Source organism: Pteropus vampyrus, unplaced genomic scaffold (assembly GCF_000151845.1).
Source record: "Pteropus vampyrus isolate Shadow unplaced genomic scaffold, Pvam_2.0 Scaffold631, whole genome shotgun sequence".
Taxonomy (NCBI): Eukaryota; Metazoa; Chordata; class Mammalia; order Chiroptera; family Pteropodidae; genus Pteropus; species Pteropus vampyrus.
Window position 1 is genome coordinate 201027 of NW_011889412.1, and position 25973 is coordinate 226999.

General features: G+C 43.7%; 1 protein-coding gene across 3 annotated transcripts in view; it reads right to left on the reverse strand.

Moving 5' to 3' along the window:
- Window positions 1–22716, reverse strand: part of MAP3K9 (mitogen-activated protein kinase kinase kinase 9) — a 74200-nt gene extending 51484 nt beyond the window's left edge. For 2 of the 3 annotated variants that reach the window (XM_023525808.1, XM_011384827.2), the window contains exons 1-2: window positions 22011–22716; window positions 15238–15651 (exon numbers count right to left, since the gene is read on the reverse strand). In XM_023525808.1, coding sequence (XP_023381576.1) covers window positions 15238–15651; window positions 22011–22413 — 817 coding nt within the window. In that variant the 5' untranslated portion in view covers window positions 22414–22716. The remainder of the gene's footprint in view (window positions 1–15237; window positions 15652–22010) is intronic. The other variant, XM_023525809.1, reaches the window with a different exon arrangement.
- Window positions 22717–25973: the final 3257 nt, after the last annotated feature.

Sequence of the window (25973 nt, forward strand, 5' to 3'; positions counted from 1 at the left end):
GGAGCTGGGGCAGACCCCCTTCCCTGGAAAGTCGCTGCTATGGCCCACCACCCTATTATCATGAACCCCACCTCCTCTTTAAGACCTAACTCCTCCATCAAGGCCTTCCAAAGAATTCCGCCTTCTCTGGACACCATCTCATGTACCTGGGGCACACGATCCCATCCCGCCTCAGACTATTCTGGTTGTTTGGGTGTGTTACATGGTATATGGCTCCTGAGGAAGGAAAGAATGTGGTGGAAGTGGCATCTAAGTATATGATAAAGTGACTAACCTGTAGCATCTATACAATAGCAGGCGCGTTAGTTTCTTGCAAGGACCTGTTGGGTTGAAAATCATCACCCACGTACAACACAAACATTCCAGGCTCTGTGACCTGCACTTCACCCAGGGTATCACAGAGGAGAAAGGATGTGAGGGTCAAGCAGCTTGACCCACCACAGATACCCATCACCATCACCTGGCAGGCAAGGAAGCCCTGACCACAAAGGCTCAAAACAATGCGAGTTGCCATTTTGAACCACAAGCTCTTAACAGTCCTGGAAAGCTAAGAAACACGGATTAAAGTGTCCTATGAGTCACTCCTCAACCCCTCCACGTAAGAGAGGGAGGGACCAACCTCAAGAACCTCCACTGGCTAAGACTAGCTTTGTTCTGACTCTTTCTGTCTGTGCTATGGATGCTTTCCCAGTACCTTCCTTCTACCTCTGTGCTCACTGGGATGGGTTAGACGAGATTTGTGCCTGTACCTTCCCAGCCTACCTCCAAAAATGACTCTACAAATCCTACTCTCCATGTGATGGAGTTGAGGATCTAACTACGGGTGGGCAACCTCAAAATCACACCGAGTCTCAGGGTGGTGCACCTCGGTTTTCAGGGAAAAGCCAGTGAGCTCCTTCCTCCCCTGCTCGCTGGGAGGCAGGCACAATGGGCACACCCAGGAAGTGCTGCGGGAATGTTCCTGCCCCCCAGGAACCTCCCTGTGAGGAAAGGTCTTAGAATATCTCCTTTTTCTTGAACAGGGACATTCTTACTCTTTTTGGAAGGTCATTATCAGTGAACTTCCCATTTCCTGCCTCTCTGCCAATATACTACACATCAAATCAAACACCAAAAAGCTTTAGAGGAGCCTAAAATTAGCCAGATTCATGGTTCATGCAGCGTAGAGCCAGGCATATAAAGCCAGACTCACAGGTCATAATCACAGAGCAGAGATGTGTCCAGTGGGTGTGGGGCAGACAGCATCCTAAAGTAAATCAAAATCAGCTAGACTGTCTCCTTATTTTGTCGGGCATTGGAGGGCTCATCCGGTCCACAGCAACACTTCTTCAAAAGAGGGCTTTATTTCTCCCACTGATTGCTCTTACACAAAGCAGCTCACAAATTTCCTGCTTAAGATTCCTTTTTAAAAGTGTTTCTGTCAGGTTGAATTTGCAGCATTCTAGTCCTTGTCGCCTCCCCTTCCCTCTCACCACAAAAGCTCAAAAGTACTAGTAGCAACAAAGTCAAAATTCTCTTCATGAGGCGAGAGAAGGGAGCAGCACGGAAGCTTCACTCATAACGGTTTGGGGGCTGTTCCACCAGCAATCAATCCAAGTTGAAGCATTAAAGAATGAATGGTGTAGTCAACTTTCTATTTCATGATATTAATCTAAAACTAGTAGGTGCAACGAAGCATGCCATGGAAAATGGAATTGCCATGCGGGTCCGACGTGGTCCATCTGGTTACAAACTGAGCTGCGAAGGCAACACCCAGGAGGGCCTGCTCACCTCTACGACGACGTGGAGCTAAAGGCCGTGGCATCTGAAGAACCACACAGGGCTCTGCCATTAACAGATGTGTCCAAACATTTTTGAATGTTTACTTTTCTGGTTAAAAATGTTTTAATTCCATAAAGGAGCATCTGTGAACTTATCTGAAATCTATATATACTTCCCTTGTTTAAACAAAAACAAAACCACAACGCGAACGTAAACAAAAACAAGAGTCCAATACAGTGGAAACTTCTGTTATGGCCCAACTCTTGGACAGCTGTATGTAAGCTTAACTTCGGTTCAGGACCAACACTAACAAGAAGCAAAGCTGAGGCTGCAGAGTGAAAGCTGAGGGGCCCTGGGGGAGGGGGAAATAAAGTAGCTCACAGCTCCCATCCATTTTAGGACTATCAGGTCCAGAGGTGTCAGAGGCCTCTGAGTTGGAGCAGTGAAGGATCTCCTCCCTGCAGTTCCAGATGCGGGGATGATCTGCCCCACAAAGGCCCCAAGACCAGGTTTAGAGTCGGGAACCAGCCCCAGCACACACAGGCTCTGCCGAGTCAGAGGGTCCATCCTGCAGAAAGAGCTGCCAGAATAGAGTCTCCTACTGCAATCTGTTCCCAAAGAAAAGAGCAGAAAGAATAACACATTTGTGCTAAAGAGCCTGGGATCTGAGTTCAAGTTCTACCGTTCTCTAGCTATGTGTTCTTGGGCAAGGCATTAAACCTCCCTGAGCCTCCGTTTCCTCTACTGTAAAATGGGGGCTACGACCACCTCTGCCTGGAATACATCAGATAGATAACTGTTTAAAAGAGAATTCTATAGCACCAAATATAAAATATGATTATTCTTTCCCATATCTAAGAATATTAGGGAGAGGGATGGGAAATGAAAGTTCATTTACTGCTGTCACCATGAATAATAAGCTAAGGAAAAAAAAATCAGATTTAATGTCATGTTATAATAATAATCCTAAATCATCTAAAAGAAGCTTACATAGGAAAAATTTAAGTTGCTTTTCCATTGTCATCCATGAAACCTGATGGGGTATCTTTTCCTGTTAATCCAAATAGTTATAATGTGTAGGTCTCCTATGGGAGAGAAGGAGGAACTGCCAATGGCAGAGACATTGTTACTGATCTGCCCCAGGATTCCCATCCCAAAGCACAGGTGGCCAGGAGTCAACTGCCTAAGAAATAAAAATGTTTTCCAATTTAATTAAAATACGGGCAGAGGACCTGAATGAACATTTTTCCAAAGAAGACAACCAAATGGCCAATATACACGAAACAATGCTCAACATCACTAATTATCAAGGAAATGCAAATCAAAACCACAATGAGATACTACCTCATACCTGTCAGAATGGTACTGTCAACAAGACTAGAAAAAGGAAATCCTTGAATAGTGTTGGTGGGAATATGAATTGGTGTAGTCACTATGGAAAACAGTATGAAGGTTCCTCAAAAAATTAAAAATAGAACTACATATGACCCAGCAATCCCAGTTCTAGGTATATATCCAAAGGAAATAAAATCACTATCTAAAAACAATATCTGCACTTCCACGTTCATTGCAATATTATTCACATAGTTAAGATAAACACTCTAAGTGTCATCTACAGATGAACGTATAAAGTGATACTCACACACACACATACACACACACACACACACACAATGGAACATTAGTCATCCATGAGAAGGAAAGCCTACCATTTGTGACAACATCGATGAATCTTGAAGGCATTATGCTGAGATAAGTCAGAGAAAGACAGATACAATACGATAACACATGTGGAATCTAAAAAAGCTAAACTCATAGAAATAGAGAGCAGAATGGTGGTTGCCAGGGGCTGAGAGGTGGGGAGATGTTGGTCAAAGGGTACAAACTTCCAGTTACAAGACGAATAAGTTCTGGGGATTCAATGCACAGCATGGTGACTACAGTTAACCATACTGTAGTGTATAATTAAAAGTTCCTGAGAGTAGACCTTAAATGTTCTCACTGCAAAAGAAAAAAAAGTAATTTTGAGGTGATGGAGGGGTTTACCTTATTGTGGTGATCATTTGGTAATACATATGAAATCAAATCATCACTTTGCATACCTTATATCTCAATAAAGCTGGGGAAAAATAAATTGAAACGCTTTTACTGTTTTTTTTCTTCCTGAAAATTAAACCACCTAGAAGAGCAGTCAATATTCTTACACTTCTACCTAACACAGTGAAGAAAATGATTGAGCTCGAGCTCATGTTAGTAAACGAGTAAGATGCAGTTTTCACTCCCCAGCTTTGACCTTGGGGCCATATAAGCAAGTCATCCCAATTCCTCAGATGTGGTATAGATCCTATTCCACCATTGTCCACAATACTTTGGACCTGGCTGGAAAGCCTGACAGGGGAACAGGCCCCACTGTCGAAGGCTGGGGGCAACTTGAAGACAGGACGCTGTCCTGGGACTCCGTAGGCAGGTCACTCAACTTCAGGGCCACAACTCTAAGGTTCCTTTAAGATCTGACCTTATCCATAAATACAAAATAAAGTTAAAAATGACTGAAAACTGAAGATTATCACTATTTTCCCCAACCACGGATCTTTTCTCCTTCCTCTTGGATTCTGAAAGTTAACAGAAGGCAGAAACAAAAAAATAAGAAGAAGAAGAAGTGTCCAGGTAGCATGCACACTACAACTAAAATGGCAGATGAGGTATATAGACAAAAATAGATAAGTCTTATATTACAATAAAAATAGTCACATATACACAGTGAAACCTGGGGTAACTTTTTTCTTTTTTCAATGATAACTCTTCTTGTTACATTGCCTTATTGGGTACATCAGGTAGCAAACAGTTACAAGAAAATGCAGGGAAAGGTCTTAGTTGCAAGATCAGTCACTGCTAGGGCCCTGTAGCCCCACCCCTACCCCACCCTCAACCCTGCTCCCAGGGACAGGCCCCACCCTATCCCATCCCTAACCTTGCTCCCAGGGATGGGCAGACAGAGCCTTCAAGGTGAGCAATTCCAGAGGTGAACATTGGGCTGCTGACTTTCTGAGAAACTTCAAGGAACACCTTCCTTTGGGGTTCCAAGCTCCTGAAAATTTATGAAATGAATATATAAAAGTCAGGGCTGGACAACAGCAAATGCAACTCAGAAAGGAACTAGAGAGAGTAAAACAAGATTTCATAGCAACATTGGAATTGCCACTAAACATCTGGGCCGCCTTATGCAAAGTCCTATATAAGGCATGATTTGTCGGAGGGGGGACGTAGGAAGCAGGGGAAAATGAGAGGAAACACGACACCCTTGCTGTCAAAAATCCTATTGGGAGTCCTTTGTTTTCACAGAAGAAGATTACCAAAGGAGATCCAAAAAACATTATTTCAGTTCCTCCTAAGAAGTAAACCTAGGGTTTAGCGTAGGAAGGAGATCGATATTTCTTGGTATCTTAATTTTGCACTTTTTTGACCATGTGTATGTATTACATTTTGAATTTAAAAATCCACAGTGCAACTGGAGAGAATATGACTAAAATACTGAAAATGCAGGTACAAGGCACATTATACTCAAAAGTACAAGACCACAAATTGTGAATCTAAATACTGGAAGTACAATAATAATAACCAATATATGGAGCTCTTACTATGTGCCAGGCACTGCTAAGAGCTTCGCCTAGATTATTTTATTTAATCCTCACTTCTACCCTGTAAAATGAGATAGGTGGGATTATAATTATTCCCGTTTCACAGGCACAGAAACTAAGGCACAGAGAGTTTATCATTTGCTCAAGGTCTCAGCTAGCAAGAAACAGAGCCAGGGTTCAGACTCAGTCTCACTAAGAGCTTACGTGGGCTCATCTCCATTGTAAAGGGGGTCCACATCCTAAATGTGGGCTCTAAAGGAGAAGAGTTCTGGCGTTGTTTGGAGAATGTCTCGGGTGGGAGGGGTTAATGAACAGAGAAGCACTTGAATCTATGATAATCAAAACCACAAACATTTCTTGAGGACCTCCGAAGTGCAGAGCACAACCAGATTTGGAATAGCTGTAGGAAGTAAAGATGCAATATAAAGATGAAACGGGGCAATCATGCTCCATTCTCCTTCCAAAAGAAGACCAAATACTCAAAATAAAATCTCTTTGGCCCTTCTCGAATATTCCAGTCTTAAAAGAGACTGTGCAACAAGAATACTAAATTGATTCGGGGAGGCAGAGGCTGGGGTGGGGGGAGTTGAAAAAAGACATTCTCTTTGACCTCGGCAGCAGAGTGGGCAGCAGAAAAGGGAGAGAGAGAAATATATGGCCTTCCTCCTGGGGCAAAAGCATTTTAATTATCAGCTGAGAGGCCAGCAGAGCCATAAAACTGGCCAGCTGTCCCATTTAATCAGGCCAAAGGCCATAACGAGACAAGACAGCATTTCTCAAGGGGCCAAGCACTGCAAGTTAAGCCTGGTCCAGAGGGCGCAGGAGGCACAGGCCTTTTCCACAAGAGGCCCAGGTGCAGACACAGCTGGAAGGGGATGGAGGGGATCAATCCCCTTTTGAAGCTTTAGCTGAAATAAATCTGCCCATTTTGGTGAAAGTGGTAAAACTAAACCTGGCTGACTCCTCATACCATTTCAAAAAGGGAAACCCAACTATATTCTGTGTATAACCAAAAGAACAAAGAATAGGAAGAAGTTTCTCTTGCTTCTTGGAAAGAGGAAAAAAAGTACAGCCCCATCACTGTGGTTCCTGTGTGAAACTGGCACGTATTATTTCACACCATCTTAAAATACTCTTCTTTTCTGTATTGTCCACATTTTACAGATGGGAATCCTGGAGCTCCAAAAAGCTAGCCACATGCCCAATGTCAGGGGCTCAGGAAGTAGCTTGGATCCAAGGCTCTCTAATTCCTGAGCCAGTGTTCCTGCCATTACAGTGCAGTGGTTCCCAAAACCAAGCTTAAGGGGGAAATGCTTTCCTCTCAAAGCAAAACCTCCAGGTTTCTTACAGAGCGCAAACTCCCAGGGACGTTAGGAGATAAAGGGATATGAAATCCACGGCTTTAATATATTTCGTTTCTATATCTTATTGTCACAGCCTAATAGACTGCAGAGCAGTCTTCCTGCAATTCTGCTGGTGAGTGGGGACAGAGGCACACAACTAAAACCATTTAAGTGGTCTTGAGCCCCATCTGAAAAAGTCTATATTGATTCAGAAAAGTGGGTGGGAAGCCAGTAGCAAAGCTCTGAGACACCAGGATGCCCGTTGCTCAGCTTCAAGGACGGAGGTGGCATTTGACTAATAGTGTCCTGCTTGTGGATGCAGGCTGCCCTTGGTTCACTGTGAATCCTTGTCATGATTCATGTGACCAGAGCATCCTCTCTTGACAAGGCCATCTGTCACGCCCCGGGCAGCAAGGAGGGAAGGGAGCACCTGTGGGCTCCTGTCAACTGTTTTCTTGCTAAATTGCTTGGCAAAGATTCCCCATCAGGAGTGTTGGCCCCTGCAACAAGAAGCCAAAAAATGGGGAACCTGGGCATGCTACAGCCTGACACACAGATTCCGACAGACCACAGTCATCACCTGCTCCCAAAACACACACGTTCACACTTAAGCCACATAATGTCAGCCCCGGGAGGGGCCTCAGAGACTGTCTCATCCAACCTCTCATTTCACAGATGAGGAATCTGAGGCCCTAAGAGATTGCTAGATGTGCCCAAGGCCATCAGCCAGTCAGTGCCAAGGGCAGCACCTGGGCCAGCGTCCCCTCCACTGCACCACCTCCTCTTACCCCAATGCCCAATTTAAGAAGTTCTCTATAACGGTGTTGATTCATACCCTTATCTGAGTCTTGGACTGGTAAAAGCTATCATCTTTTCCCCACAAAATGAATCTATACACATTTTGCTTAGATTCCAAGGGGTTAAGGTTAACAGCCCAAGTGCGGTTCTACAAGAAGCTGATAGGGAATTATTAAAGGGGATTCCAGGGTAAACTGATGGACAACCTGGGGAGAAAGCTACATTTTCCTCTTAACCAGACCACTGATGTCACCACTTTATATGTCAATTTCCCTGTCTACAAGTGACCCTGAGCTACCTCACAGGAAGGAGGTAAAAGCAACAAGTCAGGGATGGAAAATTTTCCAAGAGACATGAAGGAAAGGAAGCACAAGAGACATGGAGATCTGGAAGCACAAATCTTGACCCTGAGCGATGACAATGTCATAGGCTACCTGTGAAAGGTAGAGGTCACGACTCAGCTGTTACCAGTTTTGCTTGAGGAGAGATGCAGGGAAGAGAAGACATAATCATTTATTTGACTTTCAAGGTAATAGTGGCTCAAATTAGACGAAACAGAGGTAAAATGGAAGAGGCTAAAGAACCATCTGGAAATCAGAGTCCATGCACTTTTAAAGTCCTTCTTGCCTAAAGCCTGACCCGCCCCTCACCAAAGCTGTTCACCCCAAGTTATTGGCTCATTCTCAGTTCAGAAATTCCTACCAAGATCCATCATACAACACAGCCTTCTGCTCCAACTCCAACGCAGGCTTTATAGATGCCTAAATGTTGCCCAGGGCCCTGAGCTACTCCAGCCCTACTGAGAAAGCTGCAGAGAAGCCAGTGAAGAAGGGAAGGCGGGAGGTGCTCCAGAGCAAGCTTGGGGGCAATGAAAGCAAATGTTCCAGTAAGAGATCAATTTCCCTCATGAAGCCCCTCTAATGACTGGAGAGGACTGAGGCAAGGGAATCCACAGGGAACGTCAAGGGCACCATTTGCCTCCTGGGGTGGCAGGAGGCCGGGTTGGGGAGCATGCTTTCACTGGGCATCTGTGTCTGCTGGTCTCTCTGCCTGCAACATCCTTGCCCCACCTACTCTCACCACTTAGTCTCATTAACTCTTCTTCACTCCTTCATGTCCTCAGGGAATTCTCAGGCATGTCCCTTTTTTAGTCATTTTCATGGCACCAACATCTTCCTTCCATAGCACTCCCCAGAATCATGACTTTACACTCTAGGTCCTCCTCTCTGGCCCCACAGGAAGCTCCTTGAGGGCAAGGCCTAAGTCTGTTTTTGTTTACTGTTATATTTCTAACACCAAGCGCTCAAAGTGACACACCTTTGTGCAGGAGATGGCCATGCCCAAGGGAAAAGCAAGGTTCCCAGACAAAATTAAAGAACTGAAGACACAATGTGACCTGTAGGTCAGACCTCCTGGCCTTGCCAGGTTCTTTTGCTGAGTCATGTCACCTGGCTGGTTGCTGGCTTCATTTCAGCTTCTCTAACATATTTATTTTGACTTGCAGAACATGTCTCTATATTGATAACAAAAAATGCTACCCATCAACTGAACATAATCCTCTGGGACGTGCCTGGTAGATGCTAGGTGATGGTAGGTATGGCCTCCTGCAACCAAAGGAGAAATCCAATTCACTAAGTGTTTGAATGCTTTTGCCAAGAAAAATCCTCAAAACAAAATCTGTCATCCTCTAACTCTCTATAAGAAGGAACTTGTAGCAAAGAACCCCAAAGACCAGAAATGGAGAAAATAACAGGGAGGGAGATTCAGAAGTACCTGAGTCAGGTACTGTTGGAACTCTCTCATGTGGGGATGCATTCATGAGGCAGAGAAAAAGTCATTTTTGTACCTCTCAAAAAGAATGGGAATTGGGTTCTCTAGCCAATACTTCCCTGGCTCCCAGATCTACCCTGGGAATGTTCTATAGTTTGTTTTATTCTTCTATAGGAAAAGCTGTTTTATGGCTACTTCTTATCCTTTTCTAGGCAAGTCTTTTCTGCCACATTGCTCCTGACCAGGATGCCTGTGACTTAGGGGCTTCATCCTTAAGGTGGGCATGTGTTCTATTCCAGGAGGATTTGTGCAGGAACAAGGAGACTAGAGAGTGGAATCTAGTGGGTCACAGGGTTCCATAAGCCTTATGGCCAGCAAATTCTCAGCACAGAGAAATCCTACACTAGGAATGCAGTAGGGGCTGTGACCAGTATCCAGCCCAGGTGCACACTAGGGCTTAGAACATTATAGCCTGCATGAGGCCGAGGGCAAGATGTAAGCTCTGTCCTCCTCATTCCTTCTGCTTCCTTACCTTGTGAACTCTGAGTGAACACAGAATTGTGGGGAGGAGCAGTGGCGGGTGTGCTACTTGGGCCTCCAGTTGCAAGAGGAGCAGCCAATCAAAGAAGTCAAAAAAACTGGATCGGGCACTGTGAGCATGGCAGGGATTCACAAATTGGGAACAAAAGGAATGCTGAGGTCAGATGAAATAAGCTGGCAGTGGATCCAGGTAGCACAAGATAGTGGCCTGTTCCAGCAGGAACAGGCAACTTTGGCCAGTGAGAGTTACTTTGGGGCTAGCATCTGGGAAGGGTGCAGAGAACACAGAATGCAGACACTGGAGGTCAGCAGCAAATACGCTCTGACAGTGGCACACTCTGCACCCAGAACAGGTTGATGGACTCAGAAGTTAGCAAAGATCAAGGCCCTGAAGATTACAATGAAGATGAAAAAGCAACCTCCATGCAAATGAGGCATGAGGGACCTCCTCTGACAAGAGAAAAGGAATTTTGATGTATTGAGATCCTGCAAGTAGATCAGTTCAAGTGATACTTTATTCACTTCTTTACTCATTCATTCAAGTGCCTGGAAGCTAACGACACAAAATCTATTCGGAGACATAGGGGATGCTCCTGAAATCATAGCTAACAAAGAGAGGCGGACAGGGATGCGATTTGGCAGCCAGCTGCAGGCCGGCACAGTGTTTTCTTTTGTTTTTCAATAGTCTACGTTGGGATACTCACTTCACCATCATTCCCACCTAGCCCGATGACTTCACACTAGCTACTTCACAAATTTACTGACCTTGACTGGAAGGCATCTGAGCTTGCAACCACCGAACCAGCAGCTCTAGTCCCTTGTCACCCTGGTATTTTTCTACACATTATCAGGTAAGATGTATTTAGCACCAAACGCCTACTCAGCATTGACTGCAGTGACAGGCTAACAGGCTAACAGGAAGGTTAGCCTGTCACTGAGCTAAGCACAGAAAAATGAGTAAGGTTTGGACAGGCAGAGAGACGAGGCAAGGGCACCCCTGAAAACAAGGTTATTCCCATGGCAAAGGTGAATATGATGAGGGCCTAGTGGCTGGGAAGTACAGGATGTGTTCCAGGGTAAAGAGGAAACCAGCTTGGCTTAGGGAAAAGGACCCTTAGAGGAAGACGAGGGAGATAAGGCAGTAAAGACTTCGTGAGAAGTTTAAGGTGATATCTGAAAAGAGGAAGGCAGGTGTGGCTGGTCCCAAACCAAATACAGTTCCCCACTCACCTCTGTTCTTTCAACTATGAAATCAAGAATAAGTTGATCATACATCAACAAAATATGGGTGCCACGGCTCTGTGAGCAGAATAACATTACTTCTAATTATCTAAAATTAAAGTATTATAGGGCCATGAGAAATAATGCAGCGAAACAGCCCAGCTGCCCAACAGCAGTGTGCCAGCAATGGCGTAGTGACTGGGAACACAAGCTAAGGAGTCAGCCCTGGGCTCACAGTCTGGTCTTAGGAGTGGCTGTGAGATCCTAGAGAAATGGCTCACCCCTTCTGAGCCTCAGTTTCCTCATTTGCAAAATAAAGACATTCATAGTTTTTACTCTGTAGAGTTGCTGTGAAAATTAAATGAGAATCCACATAAAATGCTTAAACAGTGCTTGACTTAAAGAGAGTGCTCCACGAAGTTGTTGTTATTATTATTACATAGGGGTTGACTTTGTTAATACAGCACAGTATATCTAAATGGTGGATTACTGTGCAACCTTTAAATATCTTGTGGTAAAAGAATAGTTTTTAAAAAGAAAAGTAAGAAAGTGGCCACGCTATATTGACAAACAAGGGACAAACAAGCAAAATGTTTATCAGAATTTCCTATGCATGATTTACGAGTAAAAACAAATATGCATAATGCAAAAATTGAAAAAACACACACTGCTTTTACCTCTATGTTTTTCTATGTTTCCCAAGAAGAGGAAATAGTTATTTAATAATAAAAGTAACAACCTTCGCTTTGGGTAAGGCTTTCCATTTTCCAAAGCTTTTTAATATGATCTCATTTTTACATTAATTTAACTTTTAATGGTCTCTATTAAACTGCTATTCTGCCAAGTGCCTGTAAGTCAAAATCCTGAAATCCATCTACCTACCCCCAAAAGGACAATCTTTCCCCTAAAAGACCGTTTTTACTAATACCATTGCTAACACTCAAGCAGCTGGTTTTCCCCAATCTGACGGAGCAGAAACACAAGAATCCATTTTTATAGCCAGGGTTTTTACAAATAGTTTCAAGAAATGATGTTGTAAGTTAATGATGCAATGTGGCACAGTAGCATAAACAATTACTTAAATCAAGGGTCTGAGCCACACGTCCTAGGGCCTGGCTAACCTTGTTTGGCTGTATGATGCCGATTATCTGAGATAACAGTTCTCCCCGATGCATGTCCCATATTAAGATTCCATGGTCAGACTGCCAGCAGTCATTCTCTCTCTCCCTTAGTAACAAACCTAGATCATGAGCTGGGCTCACTGCCACTCAGAACAAAATCCTCCATCTCCCAGCCTCCCCTGAGCTAGCCATGGCTCTGCAACCTTCTGACCAATTAATGCAAGCAGATGTGTTGTGCTAGAATTCTGGGAGGGTAATGAGAAACAACTAGGCTACATGGAACACCTTCGGTGCTTCTGCGTGTTACGTAGACCAAACAACCGGCATTTCAGCAGCCATCTTGGGCCACAAGGCAACCTCTGGGATAAAAGCCATGTACTGAAATGATAGAATGAAAAATAGGAGCCTGGGTCTCTGATGACTCTGTGGAGATGCCCTACAACCCTCCAGACGTCTTTTCAGAGACAAATGTTCTCTTGTTTTAGCCACTGTTATTTTGTTTTGATTTTTAGTACAGTCAAACCTAAACTTATTGCAGATTATATATTAACATAGGATGATATTTGTTATACATATTTCGCTGCCAGTAAACAGCATGTGACTTTTTTAAGTAGGTGACCAATAGAACATTTTAATAAAATCACTTTTTTTACTGAACCTTTGTAATCACTAGATGTTTATCACCAACTACATTCTTTGTTTCCACAAAGACGACCTTCATATATACATATTCTTTTCTCTAGAGATTCAAAGTCGACTAATTCATAGACTTCTGCTCTCACATGACAATGACCAAAATTTGACTCTCTGGAATCCCTAATAAAAACCAAGAGAGGCAGGCCAGTGTCTCCAGGTCTGCAAAACACAAAGAAGTCAGGACTCTCCAACTGGAGTAAAAGAAGTGACATAACATTTCTAAATTGATTTTCAAGTCATGCACACACAGCAATGGAATAAGAATGACAGTGTCACCAAGGTTCACATTGGATATACTGTATACAATCCCAGGCAAACGGCCGCCCACAAATACCAAGGAGGTGTCCCAAACACACATGTGAGATTTACAGCAAGCATCACCATCAGCGCCAATCAGGCAGACCAATGGACTTTGCACACTTCTGGGCATCAATTACCTTGATGAGGTCTTTTAAAATACAGCCCTAAGTGTAAGTCCAACTCCTGCCACGACACACTGCACATGAAGGCTCCCCCTTGGAAATCCTAAAACCCACTTAAGGACAAAGGAAAAAACAGGGCTTTGTTTCCTGGATGAAGGAATGACATTCAGGTCTTTTGCCATCTCCAAGAAATAGCAGAACCTTGACAAGTCAGCGTTTCTTTCACAAGAACCTAGATTTCAAAACATAAACCTCATAAAAGGTAAAGCCTTGTATTTACTGCTTGAAATTACATCTAAAGTTAAAATTTCATAGAGAAAATTTACAATTCTATCATCTAAGCCCAATTTTTTAAATGGGCGCAATTATGTAAGGTTAGAGCACTTTGCCTAGTTCTTCCAACATGATAAGGATATAGGAAAAAGTAAAATAAAGAAAATTAAGCTTCTATAGCACATTTTATACTAACACATCTGCTAATTCTTAGCCCATAATCCAAAGCAATCTCTAAGTAGAAATTACTTTGAAAAGGGTAATCGCCAAAAGTTTTAATACATTTAAAGAACAGAGTTTAGAAGAGGGATAAGAATAATCACATGGCAAAGAGATATGATAATGGCAGAAAGAAAGAGAAACCAGATTTTATTTTTTGGAACTTAAGTCCTTCACATGCACTATATCTAAAATACATATCTAATGTTCTATACTATCGCAAGGATGAGTTTTTCTATTATTAAGGGGAAAGAGATAAGAGTAATAAAGGCTAAAAACTGGAAAGTATATTTGTATATATATAAACTACATATGCTTTAAAAATGTCTGGAAGGATATGCTAAATGTAATAGTTATATACCCTAAAAGAAAATAGTATGAGTTATCCTCCTCTTCTTTTTGTTTACACTTTCTGATTTTTGTACAATAAAAACACATAATTTTAAAATGTATTTTTTTAAAAAAATAAACGGATTCACAATAGTATCAACAGAGAAATAAGCCACATCTGGAACAACTCCGAACAACACAAAGCCTGAAGGATTTCTGGTCTCAAAGCTGAAGGATGCAGAGAGAGTGAAGTGCCCGGGGCCCACACCATTCCCAAAGTCCTAACGCCCTCCTCTCTGGACAGGATGCTCATGGCGATGTTAAGGATATGCCATTTAGCAAACTGTAGCCTCTCTACTACGCAATTTAGGCAAGAGGCACAAATGACCACACCAAAGAAGCATATTCTCAGCGCCTGCTGATTCAGCCAAGGAATGAGACTAAAGTGTCTACCAATTGCCTATTTAATTATGTCTAACACTTGCTTTACAATCCAGTTTATGGATTCTAGTTGTTTAATAAACAGTTATTTCTCAGTTCCCTGCTATTAAACACTAGGTAGTTATGACAATTAATTAACATCACCCCTAGGCTATCAGGACGTCTGTCGCACTACCAGCCAGGTCATGCTCTCCAGCTGACACTGTCACCTGAATTGGCCACTCAGCTTAAACACTATGCCTTACGGCCCCTTCTCTGGTGGGTATTTCAGTTGGGGTGTTTACACAGAAATGCAAACAGGTGGTTTAGGTTTATTTTACCTGATGTTCCACCAAAAAGGAAAACCCCTTTTGTGATTATGGACACACTTCCCTCAAGCAGAAATTTTTTTTTTTTTTTTTGCACAGTATATCACAATTACACATAGGCAAACCTGTCTACTAATTTGAGCTCAGAATTATCCCAAACCCCTCAGGGGCCTCATTCTTTTCTTCCTAAACCAATTTTTCCTGGCACTCATTCCACCCCTAACTCAAGGACGGAATGGTTTTAAGCAAAGAGCTGCACTGCCCTTAAGATTCCATTAGGAATCCACTCCAACTGAAGCCATGGACTGAGTCTGAAACTGCTCTTAAGCCCTCCAGCCCCATTCCTTTATACTCACTGTTGCTGGACTTAAGGTCACGGTGGATGATGGGGACAATTGCCTCATCATGTAAGTAGTTCATCCCTCTGGCAATCTGCACGGCCCAGTTCACCAGGATGTCTGGGGGAATCCTTTTCCCAGATAACACTCTATTCAAAGGCCCTCCACGAGCAAACTCCATGACCAAGCAGAGGTTGGGTTCCTTCAGACACACCCCCCTAAGGGCAATGATGTTGGGGTGCTTCAGCATGGCGAAGAGCTTGGCCTCCTGGCGAACATTCTCTATGGTCTGGCTGATGTCCTCATCGGGGTCGTGGCGAGCTGCTTTCACAGCGACCTCATCCCCTATCCAGAAAGCACGATAGACCTTCCCAAAGCCCCCGATGCCAATAATCTCTTCCAGGGTTAGCTCCGCAAAATCAATCTCTAACACTAAGAAATAGAAGAAAAAGAGAAGCAAGTCAAAAACATTCTGAAAACACCATTGAATCACCCCTTTACCTGAATGGGTAAAGACAACAAGTTGTTCACCTGGCTTTTCTGTCTCCCCACTATAAGGTAAACTCCATAAGGGCAGGAAATGTGAGTAACTTACTTTCTGTTGCATTATCCTTAGTGACTAGCGCATACTAGGTATTCAATAAATATTCATAAAATAAGTTCTACTTGGAGCATCATGCAGAATCTTGTACGAAGACCAACCATTTTAACTATAGGGATCATTTTCATGAGACTTATTCAGATTTTACTGTGTACTAGGTGATGAGAAGCATACAATCAGATACCAAGGCAGACCTGCTACAAGCAAACCATAGTGTGAAAAGAGCTTTTGTAGCAGTGTGATCAGAAGTTTTGGAAAATCACTAACTCCCACCATGGGACAGGGATTAAGAGGCTTAGTGGGGAAAGGATTCTCAAGGAAGGCAACATTTGAAATGGGTCTTAAAGAATGAATGGGAGGGATCTTATCAGGCAATGAAGATCAGGGTGGAGAAGAACAATCCAGACAGAGGGAAGAGTTCACGAGCAAGAACACGAGACATGAGAGTATATGGCATATTAGGAATCTCAGGGAGTCTAGGGCAGCTGAACTATATGCATTAAGGTGGGAGATGAGGCTCAAAGCCTTGTTGGGGGCAGCCAGATCGTGAAATGCTTTTAAAGCCATTCTGAGGGGCCGGAACATCACACTATAAATAATAGGAGTCATGTATCTTTAAGGAGAGTGTTATTAGACCTGTGATTTAGAAAGGAAACCAACTCTGGCAGCCATGTAGAATATAACCTGGAGGACAGAGAGCTTTGCAGCAAAAGGAACCACTAAGGAGACCACTCCAGTAACCCAGGCACACGAGCACAAGAGTCTGCAGCAGTGAAGACAGGGAGGACAGAGTAAATTGGGAGACCTTCAAAACTTTGTTCTACCAGGACTTGGTGACTAAGATGTGCAGGAAAGGAGCCTCGCTCCATTCCTGGGCCACAGCTTCATTCCTGATGCTCCCAGTATCACACCCAACCACTCACGGTCTTTCCCAAATCCAGACTTTGAATCTAAGGTACTTCCTTCTATCTTTAGCTCTTTTTGGAAAGGCTTCCATGATAGATAACAACAGCTACCAGTGACAATAAATCTTAGGCTAGACATGGTGTTGCTATATGAGCAAAGTGCTATTTTATGTTTCTCTCATGAAAATCCCGTTCTCTGTTTTCTCAGTCTCACTGTCTTTGCCTGGCTTACTCATGCTCATCTCTCAGGTCTCAGGTTAAACATTAATTTCCTAGAGGAACTTTTTCTAACCCCTGACTAAATGAGGTCAGGCCGCCACCAAACACTTGCATAGCAGTCTCTATTTGGCAAGACTCAACAAGGTTATAATTACTTGTTCAATGCCTGTCACGCTGCTAGATTATAAGACCCACAAGGGTGGATTCTATCTGTCTTTTTTACCTGCCATACTCACCATGCCAAATATTCAACAGGTGAAGTAAAACAGGGAAAAATTCTATCTCAATAGGAAATAAACCAAACTTAGATGTGAAAAAAAATTAAATTGTACCTTCTAAAACAAATACAGAAAATAGTATTTCTGCTTTAAAAAAAAAACAACTTTGTTAAAAAATTAAGAAAACAAAAATATATTTCTGAGCTTTTGACAACACCAAAAGAGGAACTGCCTACTGCTGTTCCCTTCCTTACATGGCCAGCCCTACAATGCCTCCACTCTCCACTCAGAAGCTAGTGGTGCTCCAAACTCTGGTCTTGCTTAGTGACAGTGCTTCTATCCTATCTAGGGCTAATATTCATTTACGTTTTGCAATGCCACTGGCAGTGTGCACAAAGGAAACTCTTAGGAAAAGTTAGCTGGACTGTCCTTATGTATACAAAAAGTATAGCTTATCTTGACCCCAAAAGTTCTAATTGTTCAAGCTTATCACCTCATCCTGCATTCTTCCTGAACGAATGGTGTGGCAGGTCCTGCAGACTAGCAATCTGCATCCATTCTAAAATCCTTCTAGCATGTCTTTCAGTACTGCAGAGACCGGAAAGCTAAAAACTACATTTCCCAGACTCCCTGACAGTTGGAGTTCTGGATGCAGATTAGATTCTGCTGATGAGTTGCACAAGATTTGGAAGGCAGAAGTGAAATGGAGACCATTTTTTTGCTCTCCTGGCAAGCACTGCTGCGGAGAAGTGAGGTTTTCTGCAATAGCACATCAGTATCCAACCATTCTGTGGATGTGGAGAAGAATGTTGCAAGGCCAAGTGGTTGCCTAATCTCTGGACTGTAACTACAACTGGGTGTTCTTGAAGTCAGCAGCTTCAGTGACAACTCCTGATTCTGTACCTTCCCAAACAGAGAAGTAGCAGCTTGCCTGGTGGGCCAGGTCCACAATGTTCTAGAAGTTTTCCCCTAGGTCCAGCTGAGAGCCCCTTCTCCCTGTGCTTCCAATAATTCTGTAAACACCTAATTTTCCTGTGATAGAGCACTTTCTGATTAAAACAGTTCGAATGTTTCTAGGTCCTAAAATAAAACCCGACTGATTACTAATTATTGCCTTATCTTATCTACATGAATAAGAAAAATATACCTATGTTAAAGAGAGATCAGAAATCCTCTTGGAGAAATATATAAGTTATGTTAGGAGTCCCCTTGATCATAGGAGGAAGGAACATTCGTTTTTTTCTTCCAGCTTTTACAGTGATGAAAAAATGTGTACTTATTTAATAAATTTGCATTCACACATCTTATTCCCTTAACTGAATGTCTAAATTCTCCTCAAGAGAATTAACTGTTGTATTTTCTTTTGTACCCTGCCTTCTTTCCTCTGGTCTGAAGCATAGTTGTGAACACACAGGAGGTGTTAAAAGGTGTTAAATATTTATTTAAGTGTACGAAGATTGAAAAGATGTGTTTCTGAACTAAGGTGCTGAAAGGACAGCTCCTCTGATGGCATTTTGCTGTCAGAAAACCTAGACAGAAAACCTCTGCAGTGAAGACAAAGCAATAATCTCTCTCAGGTTCTAGACATTTAGTTAAGAAAATATTATGACCAGCCTTCAGGAAAAGTATAGAACCCAGCTTACAAGCAGATAGAAGATAGAACAGTGGGGGGTGGGGACAAGGGAGGAAGCTACTTTCTTTTCCCTTCTCTGCTAAGAATTCTCTTGGGGTAGGAACTAGACCTTCAGTGGCAGCTGAGAGGATGTGGGGCTCTCCTTCCCTCCCTGCTCCAGTAAAGACCTGGTTTTAAGTAATCAGGTCAAGTCACATTCATCACATTTTTCAGTTTCTGTGGAAGGGCATTTTCAGGAATCTCAGGAACAAAAACCGTTTTTCTTTCATATTCAGAGTCAAGATGTTATTCCCTCTCAATTTTATCCTTAGAAATTAAATGTATAGGCACACTCTGGTGGCTTTTGGGCAAGTCAATAAATGGTACACTTCTCATTTAAAAATGTGAAGTACATGAGAATACATCCTCATGTTTCTAACGAGTACAAGAAAAATAAATGCAAATTAGTAATAACCTTAATTTGTGCCCTGCTTGAAGACAGACACCACAATCCTGTAAGAGAAACTTTTAAAAAATACCTAGGATAATCTATCTCCCAAAATGATAAATTTGGAACAGTATATTTTTCATCTTTCACTAAAATAAGGAAGATGAGAGAGCTCCTAGGTTATTTATATTTGTCAGCCCCACAGAGAGCTATGCTCTAATGTCTACATTGGAGGAGATAAAAGCACTATATAAATGTTAGGTGATTTATAATATCACCATTATATTTTTTCTTTGTCACCAGATTTAGTAATTCTTCCCTCTTCTATTTTGAATGTTTGAAACAAATTTTTCACTTTGAAAAGCCATATTTAAAACTAAAGCAAAACATTATTACTTGACTTAGTGTCTTCTGTTCACAATCTAATGTCACAGATCATGCCCCAGAAGGGAAGTTCAAAAGGATAACTAAGGAAAAGTTGTCAGTAGCTCAACTTCATTCCAAACCTTTGGAGACAAGATTGTCAATCACCTTTATTTTCTGAGTGACACTAACAGGACTGGTGGGCATTAGCATACAGATAAGAAGCATACCTATCAGCAACTTCCTGCATTCATCTTTATCAAAGCGCTGTGCTGAAGTTATATATTTACATCACCAATCTCCCTCATGTGAGACTTATAAGTATCTCCTTATCTTATTATTTCTCTATCCCTGGGTATTTAATACAGTATTTTTCACTAGGCTCTCCAATTGGTTTTTGACTGGAATTAAATTTTCTGAATTACCAAGATTTCATTTCTGTCAAGATTGTAATTCCTGGGAATGCTAAATAAAATAACTTACCGGGACCTTCAAATGTCATGTTCAAGTCAATTTTTTCAACAAGCACAAGGTACTTCCCACTTTCTCATCACATGAGTTCTAGACATAAGAATCTACTCTTTGCAAGGTAATTTCTATTACAATAAAGTCCTGGGCACCTAATGAAGAAGGAGCTTCTCATGCAGCACATTGAGGACATGTCTGGCTTTCTGTGAATGGGTTCTTCCAGCCTAAGTCATAATAACTCCTGACTGCTCTGATAGCTGGGAGTACAAAACAGTAAAGAAACTGAGTCCCTGCACATTAACATCACACAGATCTTCTGCTCTGCCATTAATTGTCCCTGAAAAAAAAAAAATCACAAAACTTCACCCCCAAAGAACCTTGAAACCTAATATATGTTTAAAACTACACTGTTTTCTAACATGGCAGGCCAATATTGCTTTTAATATGTGATCAAATTCATCTTCAACACTATTTCAGACACTGTGCTGGGACCTTTGACCTTCACCTTCCCAGTACTAGTGCCAAAAAATAGAAACACCTAGAAACAATTTGTCACCTGCAGGTACTATCAAATGTAGAAACAAGAAGTTTTAAATTGAATGAGAGAGTGAAACAAAGGGAACTAAAGATCTGAGCATCAATTTGACAGCCAAAATGCCAATTAAAAAAAAAAGTAGAAAAACAAGGAAAGAGATTATGATTTTGATATTAGGTGATGGCATTTAATAGATATCTTAAGAAAATAAAACAATTGTTCTGGTGAAAGTAAGTTACAGGACCAGAAGATAACTTATGAATGAAATTTCAAAACTAAATGTTTAAAGTTGGCCCTCGGTGATGATTTTTTAAAATCAGCTAAGATGCAAAGTATACAAAATATGGAATAAGCAAGGATAAATATGTATTAATACTTCTTTAACAAAATTATGGAAGCCCTCAAACACAAAATAGTGTAAACTGTACCAGGAGTTATTCACATCTTCTGAAACCACCTAGCATCGTTAATTAAGGAATTTTAATGGCAATTTAACTCCTTTGAAAAAAAAAAAAGGAAATTTCATTACAGGGTGTGGAACAGGGGGCTCCTGGGAATTGGTGAAAACCAGGACACTGGAAGAAAGGCCCTAGGAGTGACCCCTGGGCATTGTGCCCCTGAGATTTAGCAAATACCAAATATAGGTAAGGATCTAGAGTGAGAAGAAAGGAGAAAGTGTATTGTCTGAACATCCTGGGTGTCAAGGGACTAGGATTTAGCTACTGAACCTTGTGCTCCTGATCTCTCATAGAATGACATACTTTTCCCTCTCTAATTATTTCTCCACCCATCACCTGCCCCTCCACACAACACACACCCTTCTTAGCATATCATTCAATAAGACTCCTGAAGGTACAACTTCTCAGATACAAGGATCCAAGAAATCAACACATTTCAAAGACACCTCAACCTCGAGTTCACACAGGCTTTCGGGACTTGTGACCCTGCGGGAGACACCCCCATCTCCTTCAAAGCAAATGCCTTTAAGGGGCGAGGACAGGCGATAGAAGGGACTGGCAAGGTCTCTGATTTGCAGACTAAAATTGTGACAAACCACCAGCTTGCCTGAAATCTATCCATGTTTGGGGAGGCGGAGGAGTGGAAAGTGGGGAGATTCTCATGCTGGGGCTTCATGGTGTGGCATCAGGAGTTGCTGCTGAGGTGGTCTGATGAAGGTTAAGAAGCCCAAGCGCCTGAGGTTCTAGGCAAGGCCTGCGACGTCTCTATCTTACCCATTGCACCCTCCAAAGCCCCTGCAGTCCGAGCGCGCGCGCACACACCTACCCCAGGTCACTCATTCCCCACCTCCAACCTAACTCTAGGGGAAAGCTCCCGACTCTCTGCGACCACCCCCAGGCTCCACTACTCCAACCCCACTCCCTGCCATCCCCGCCGGGCTCCCGGGCCCCGCTTTCGCCTTACACTGAATGGGCAGGTAGCAACTGGGGTCCTCGCCGCCCGGCTGGCAGCGGCTGGAGAAGGCGCTGCGCGGGGTCACGTAGTTGCTGGGGAAAATGCCCACCCGCTGGTTCAGCTGCCCGGTCCACCATCCCTCGTCGCCGGACACCTGCGAGTCCTTGGACAGCACCTCCACCACGTCGCCCAGCCGCAGGGTCAGCTCGTCCTCGCCCGCCGCCTCGTACTCGAACACCGCGGTCCAGTAGGGTAGAGGCGAGCCCGAGCCCAGCTCCCCGGGGGCCGCCGCCGCCTCCTCCTCTTCCTCTTCCTCCTCCTCCCCGGCTCCGGCCCCCGCTCCGTCCTCCCCCGGCGGGGCGGCAGCGGCGGCGCTCGCCAGGCAGCCGAGAAGCGCTCTGGAGGGCTCCATGGAGCGGCCGATCCATAGGGTGCGGGGCTGCCGCCGCCCGCAGGAGCCGCCGCCGCCTATTGTTCATGCGGCTCCGCAGAGCTGGGGGGATCCCCTCCCCCGACGGCGGCCGCAGGTAGGGCCCGGGCTGGCGAGGAGAGCCGGCTGCCTGCGGCTGGCGCGGCGCGGAGACCAGTGCACGGGGCGCGAGTCCTCACCGCAGCATGGGGGCGCGGCGGGCCGGAGCCCCAGCCTGCGCGCTCGCCCCCGGGGGCGGCCTGGCTACCTTCGCCGCAGATACCTGCTCGCGCAGCCGGTGCCCGCCGCCGCCCGCCCGCGGCCGCTCCCCTCTCAGCGCCGCGCCCCGCCCCCAGCCCCGCCCGCCCGCCCGCCCAGGACCACCTGACGCGAGCCTGGCTCCGCCCCAGCCCTGCGGACCCGAAGGGGAGGGGCTTCCTGGTGCCCGGCCTACCCCCGCGCCAACCCGCCTACCCATTGGCCGCCGCCGACCAGTCCTCAGGTTCCCCGCGCCGTGGTTGGGGCTGCCCCGCCGGCTATCTGGCCCGCCCCTCTCCACCTCCTGCGCCTACGTTGTCCGCCCTCCCGCTTTTCGCCCTCTTTTGCGGGCTCTCTCATTCTCTAACCCCAGGTCACGCAGTTCTCTTTCCCATTGGCTCTCCGCAGCTTCAACCATTGGCCCGAGGTACCTGTCCATTTCCTGGGAGAGTTTAGCACCTCCCGTCACGCGGAGGCTGTGGCCTCATTGGGTGCAGGAAAAGGGATAGGTGGATCTTAAAAGGTAAACCGGAGATTTCATTCAGACCTAAAAGGCTGGAGGAAGCCATTCCCTTTGTTTTCCATGGGTGAGTAGGGTCTCCGTTGGGCAGCACCGGTGTTTTTCATTCTAAAGTGAGCCTTTGAAAGTGAGCAAAAGAGAAGGGAGCAAGGTTGCATCCCCGGAGAACTCTCTTTTCCAGCTCCTTCTAAGAGTTGGATTCTCCCCTCTATTGGATCTGCCTTTGCCCCAGTCCAGGTGGATCAGCTTCCGCTCCTACCCAGCTGAATTGCACCACCATATCCCACCTTCATAACCTTTCATTTACTATTTAAGGTCTTTAGGCCCATTGGAAAGTTCTTTAGAAAAACTCTTTCAAACTACAGTTCTCGCCTTCATGAAGACTGCAACACAGCCCGCCCTTTCCTGGGTTCCTGTAAGAAGAGATTCCAGCACTGGTTTTTAAATTCAGAAAGACGAGAGACCATCTCACAGGGGTTTCAAACAGGTCGGGAACGCTGTCGGTGAAGTGGGTTTATTGTCTCTGAAGAAACAGATTTTCCACAATTGTGATTTTCTTTCTCCTGGATGAATTGCATCTCAGGTCATGGTGACCTCTATAGACGTCAGATTAAGAACCAAAGTAGAATATACATACAAGGCGATGCTGCAGTTCATGATCAAGGGCTGATCTTTTTATATACCTTGTTATTCTCCGTTTCTCAAACATTAAGAAAAAATGAGCTAGGTGGCCCCTAAGATTTCTTATGTGCTTTGATCCTGTCATAGTAATGTAGCTTTCCAATGAGAAAGTTTCCTGACGTTCGTTTCAAAACAAGTCAATGCTGAAAGATTTAGCCCGATCTCTACCAAACTGCCTTCCTTACCTTTTCCCCTTTAGTAATAGGAATCGATATGATTTATTTAGCAAGAGTTTGTGCTTCACTGAGTATTTTTTGTTTGTTTGTTTTAGTTCGAGGTTAATTGTTGGACAAACTGGAGACGGTTGGGCAATTTGGAAAGAAAAGGGCAGGCATCTTTGGCTGTCCTGCCAGCGGCTGCAAGATCTTGGGGAAGTACTTATGACCATAGTGCAGCGTGCTCATCCGAAGTGAGGGGGGAGATTGGAAGATCTCGTATGCTAATGTAGGCTGGACATACACTGTATATACCCACACATTTGAGAGCTTGTGGAAGAGCGGTGAGAGTGCTGCTCCGAAGAGCATCCAGTGTAGATCTTGAGAAAGGACTTCTGAACATTCTAAAACAATGTTCAAATTCTTCTTGTACATGGGATCTGTGAACTGGAAAAGATATGAATGAGTCTTTGAGTCAATTCTCTAGATTTTGTTTAAGGCAAAACTATTCCACCCCCAAGCAGAAGAGAACAGAATGGTGGGAATAGAGGCACTTTGTGCTTTTAAAAAGACCACAAGAAAAGATTTTCTTAATAAAAATTTTGGGCAACTTTTATTGTCATTTTGCTTATGGGTAATTTTGGATGTGTTAGTGCATAGTTTTGTGGCTCTCCACTCCTCCCCCACCCAGAGGAGAAGGGGAAAAAATCCTTGATCTCTTTCAGTAGGAAAAAATCTAACTCCCCATGTAATTTAAATCTTTAATACCATAGCATGTGTTTAGGATCTCATGAAGAGTAATTCACCAAACATTTCAAGAAGTCATTCAGTAAATATTTATTGAATGAATAAGTACTTGGAATTCAAATGAGGGAAGATTCTTTAGGCTAATGTTGTCTAGCAGGATTTCACGGAAGAAGCAGAACCAAAGCTGGTCCTGGAGGGGTACAGAGTGGAGCAGGGAAGAATCTGTGTCCAGGAGAGGACAGAGGGTATGGCCACAGTCATAGAGATGGGAAAGCTTGAGTAAACCCATCTCCACTGGATGGAGTAAAAGGATGAGAAGAACAGAAAAGATAGTTTGAAACTGGATTGTAAAGGGCCTTGTAATCACTTGATTCATACTAATAATTATTTACTTGATTATTTGTAATTATTTAAAATGTCCAATTTGTTTATCATAAGGGCAGGGACCCGTCTGTCTGGTCCTCTACAGTTCCCTCAGCACTTTGAGAGTGCCTAGCACGTAAGCGGCTTTCGGTACGTATTTGTGACTAAATGGCTAACTTGAATACCTAGTTAAGAAGTCCGGGTTTTGTCTAACAGATAAAAGGTTATTGCTGACAGCTTTTGAGCAGGGCTCTAGGGTGATCAAATGTTACTATCATTGAGGACTAGAATAGATGAGAAATGCATAAAGAAGTGTGTAAGTCGGACATTGAAGGATGTATACGACTTGATCAATAGAGAATAGAAAGTGTGGAAATGGAAATTAATGTAATCGTTAGCAATTATAAAAATATCAGCCTGAGGAGAGAGTGCAAAAAGGGAATGATGGGAAATAAAATTAACTAAATAAAAGCAAGGCAGATTGCAAAAGATTTTGAAAGCCAGGTGGAATTACCAAGATTTCACTACTCTTAAGTTCTTGAGTGGGGGGGGTCAATAAATGTCACTCCAAAAAGGACCATTGTCTCTACCCCGGTGAAAAGTATAGCATAAATCAGGGAGAATTTTATAGCAGTCGATGATGTAGCTTGGCACTAGACTTATGTCTGAAGATCATGATTTATCTTGGCTCTATCCATTAAAAACCATGTGACTTTGGTCAAGTTACCTGTTTGAACCTCAGTTTTCTCATCTTTAAATAGGTGTAAAATAGAAAGAAGGGAGTCTACAGCCATGGTATCCTGAACAAGCCTGATCTTGTCTAAGTCTTGGAAGCTAAG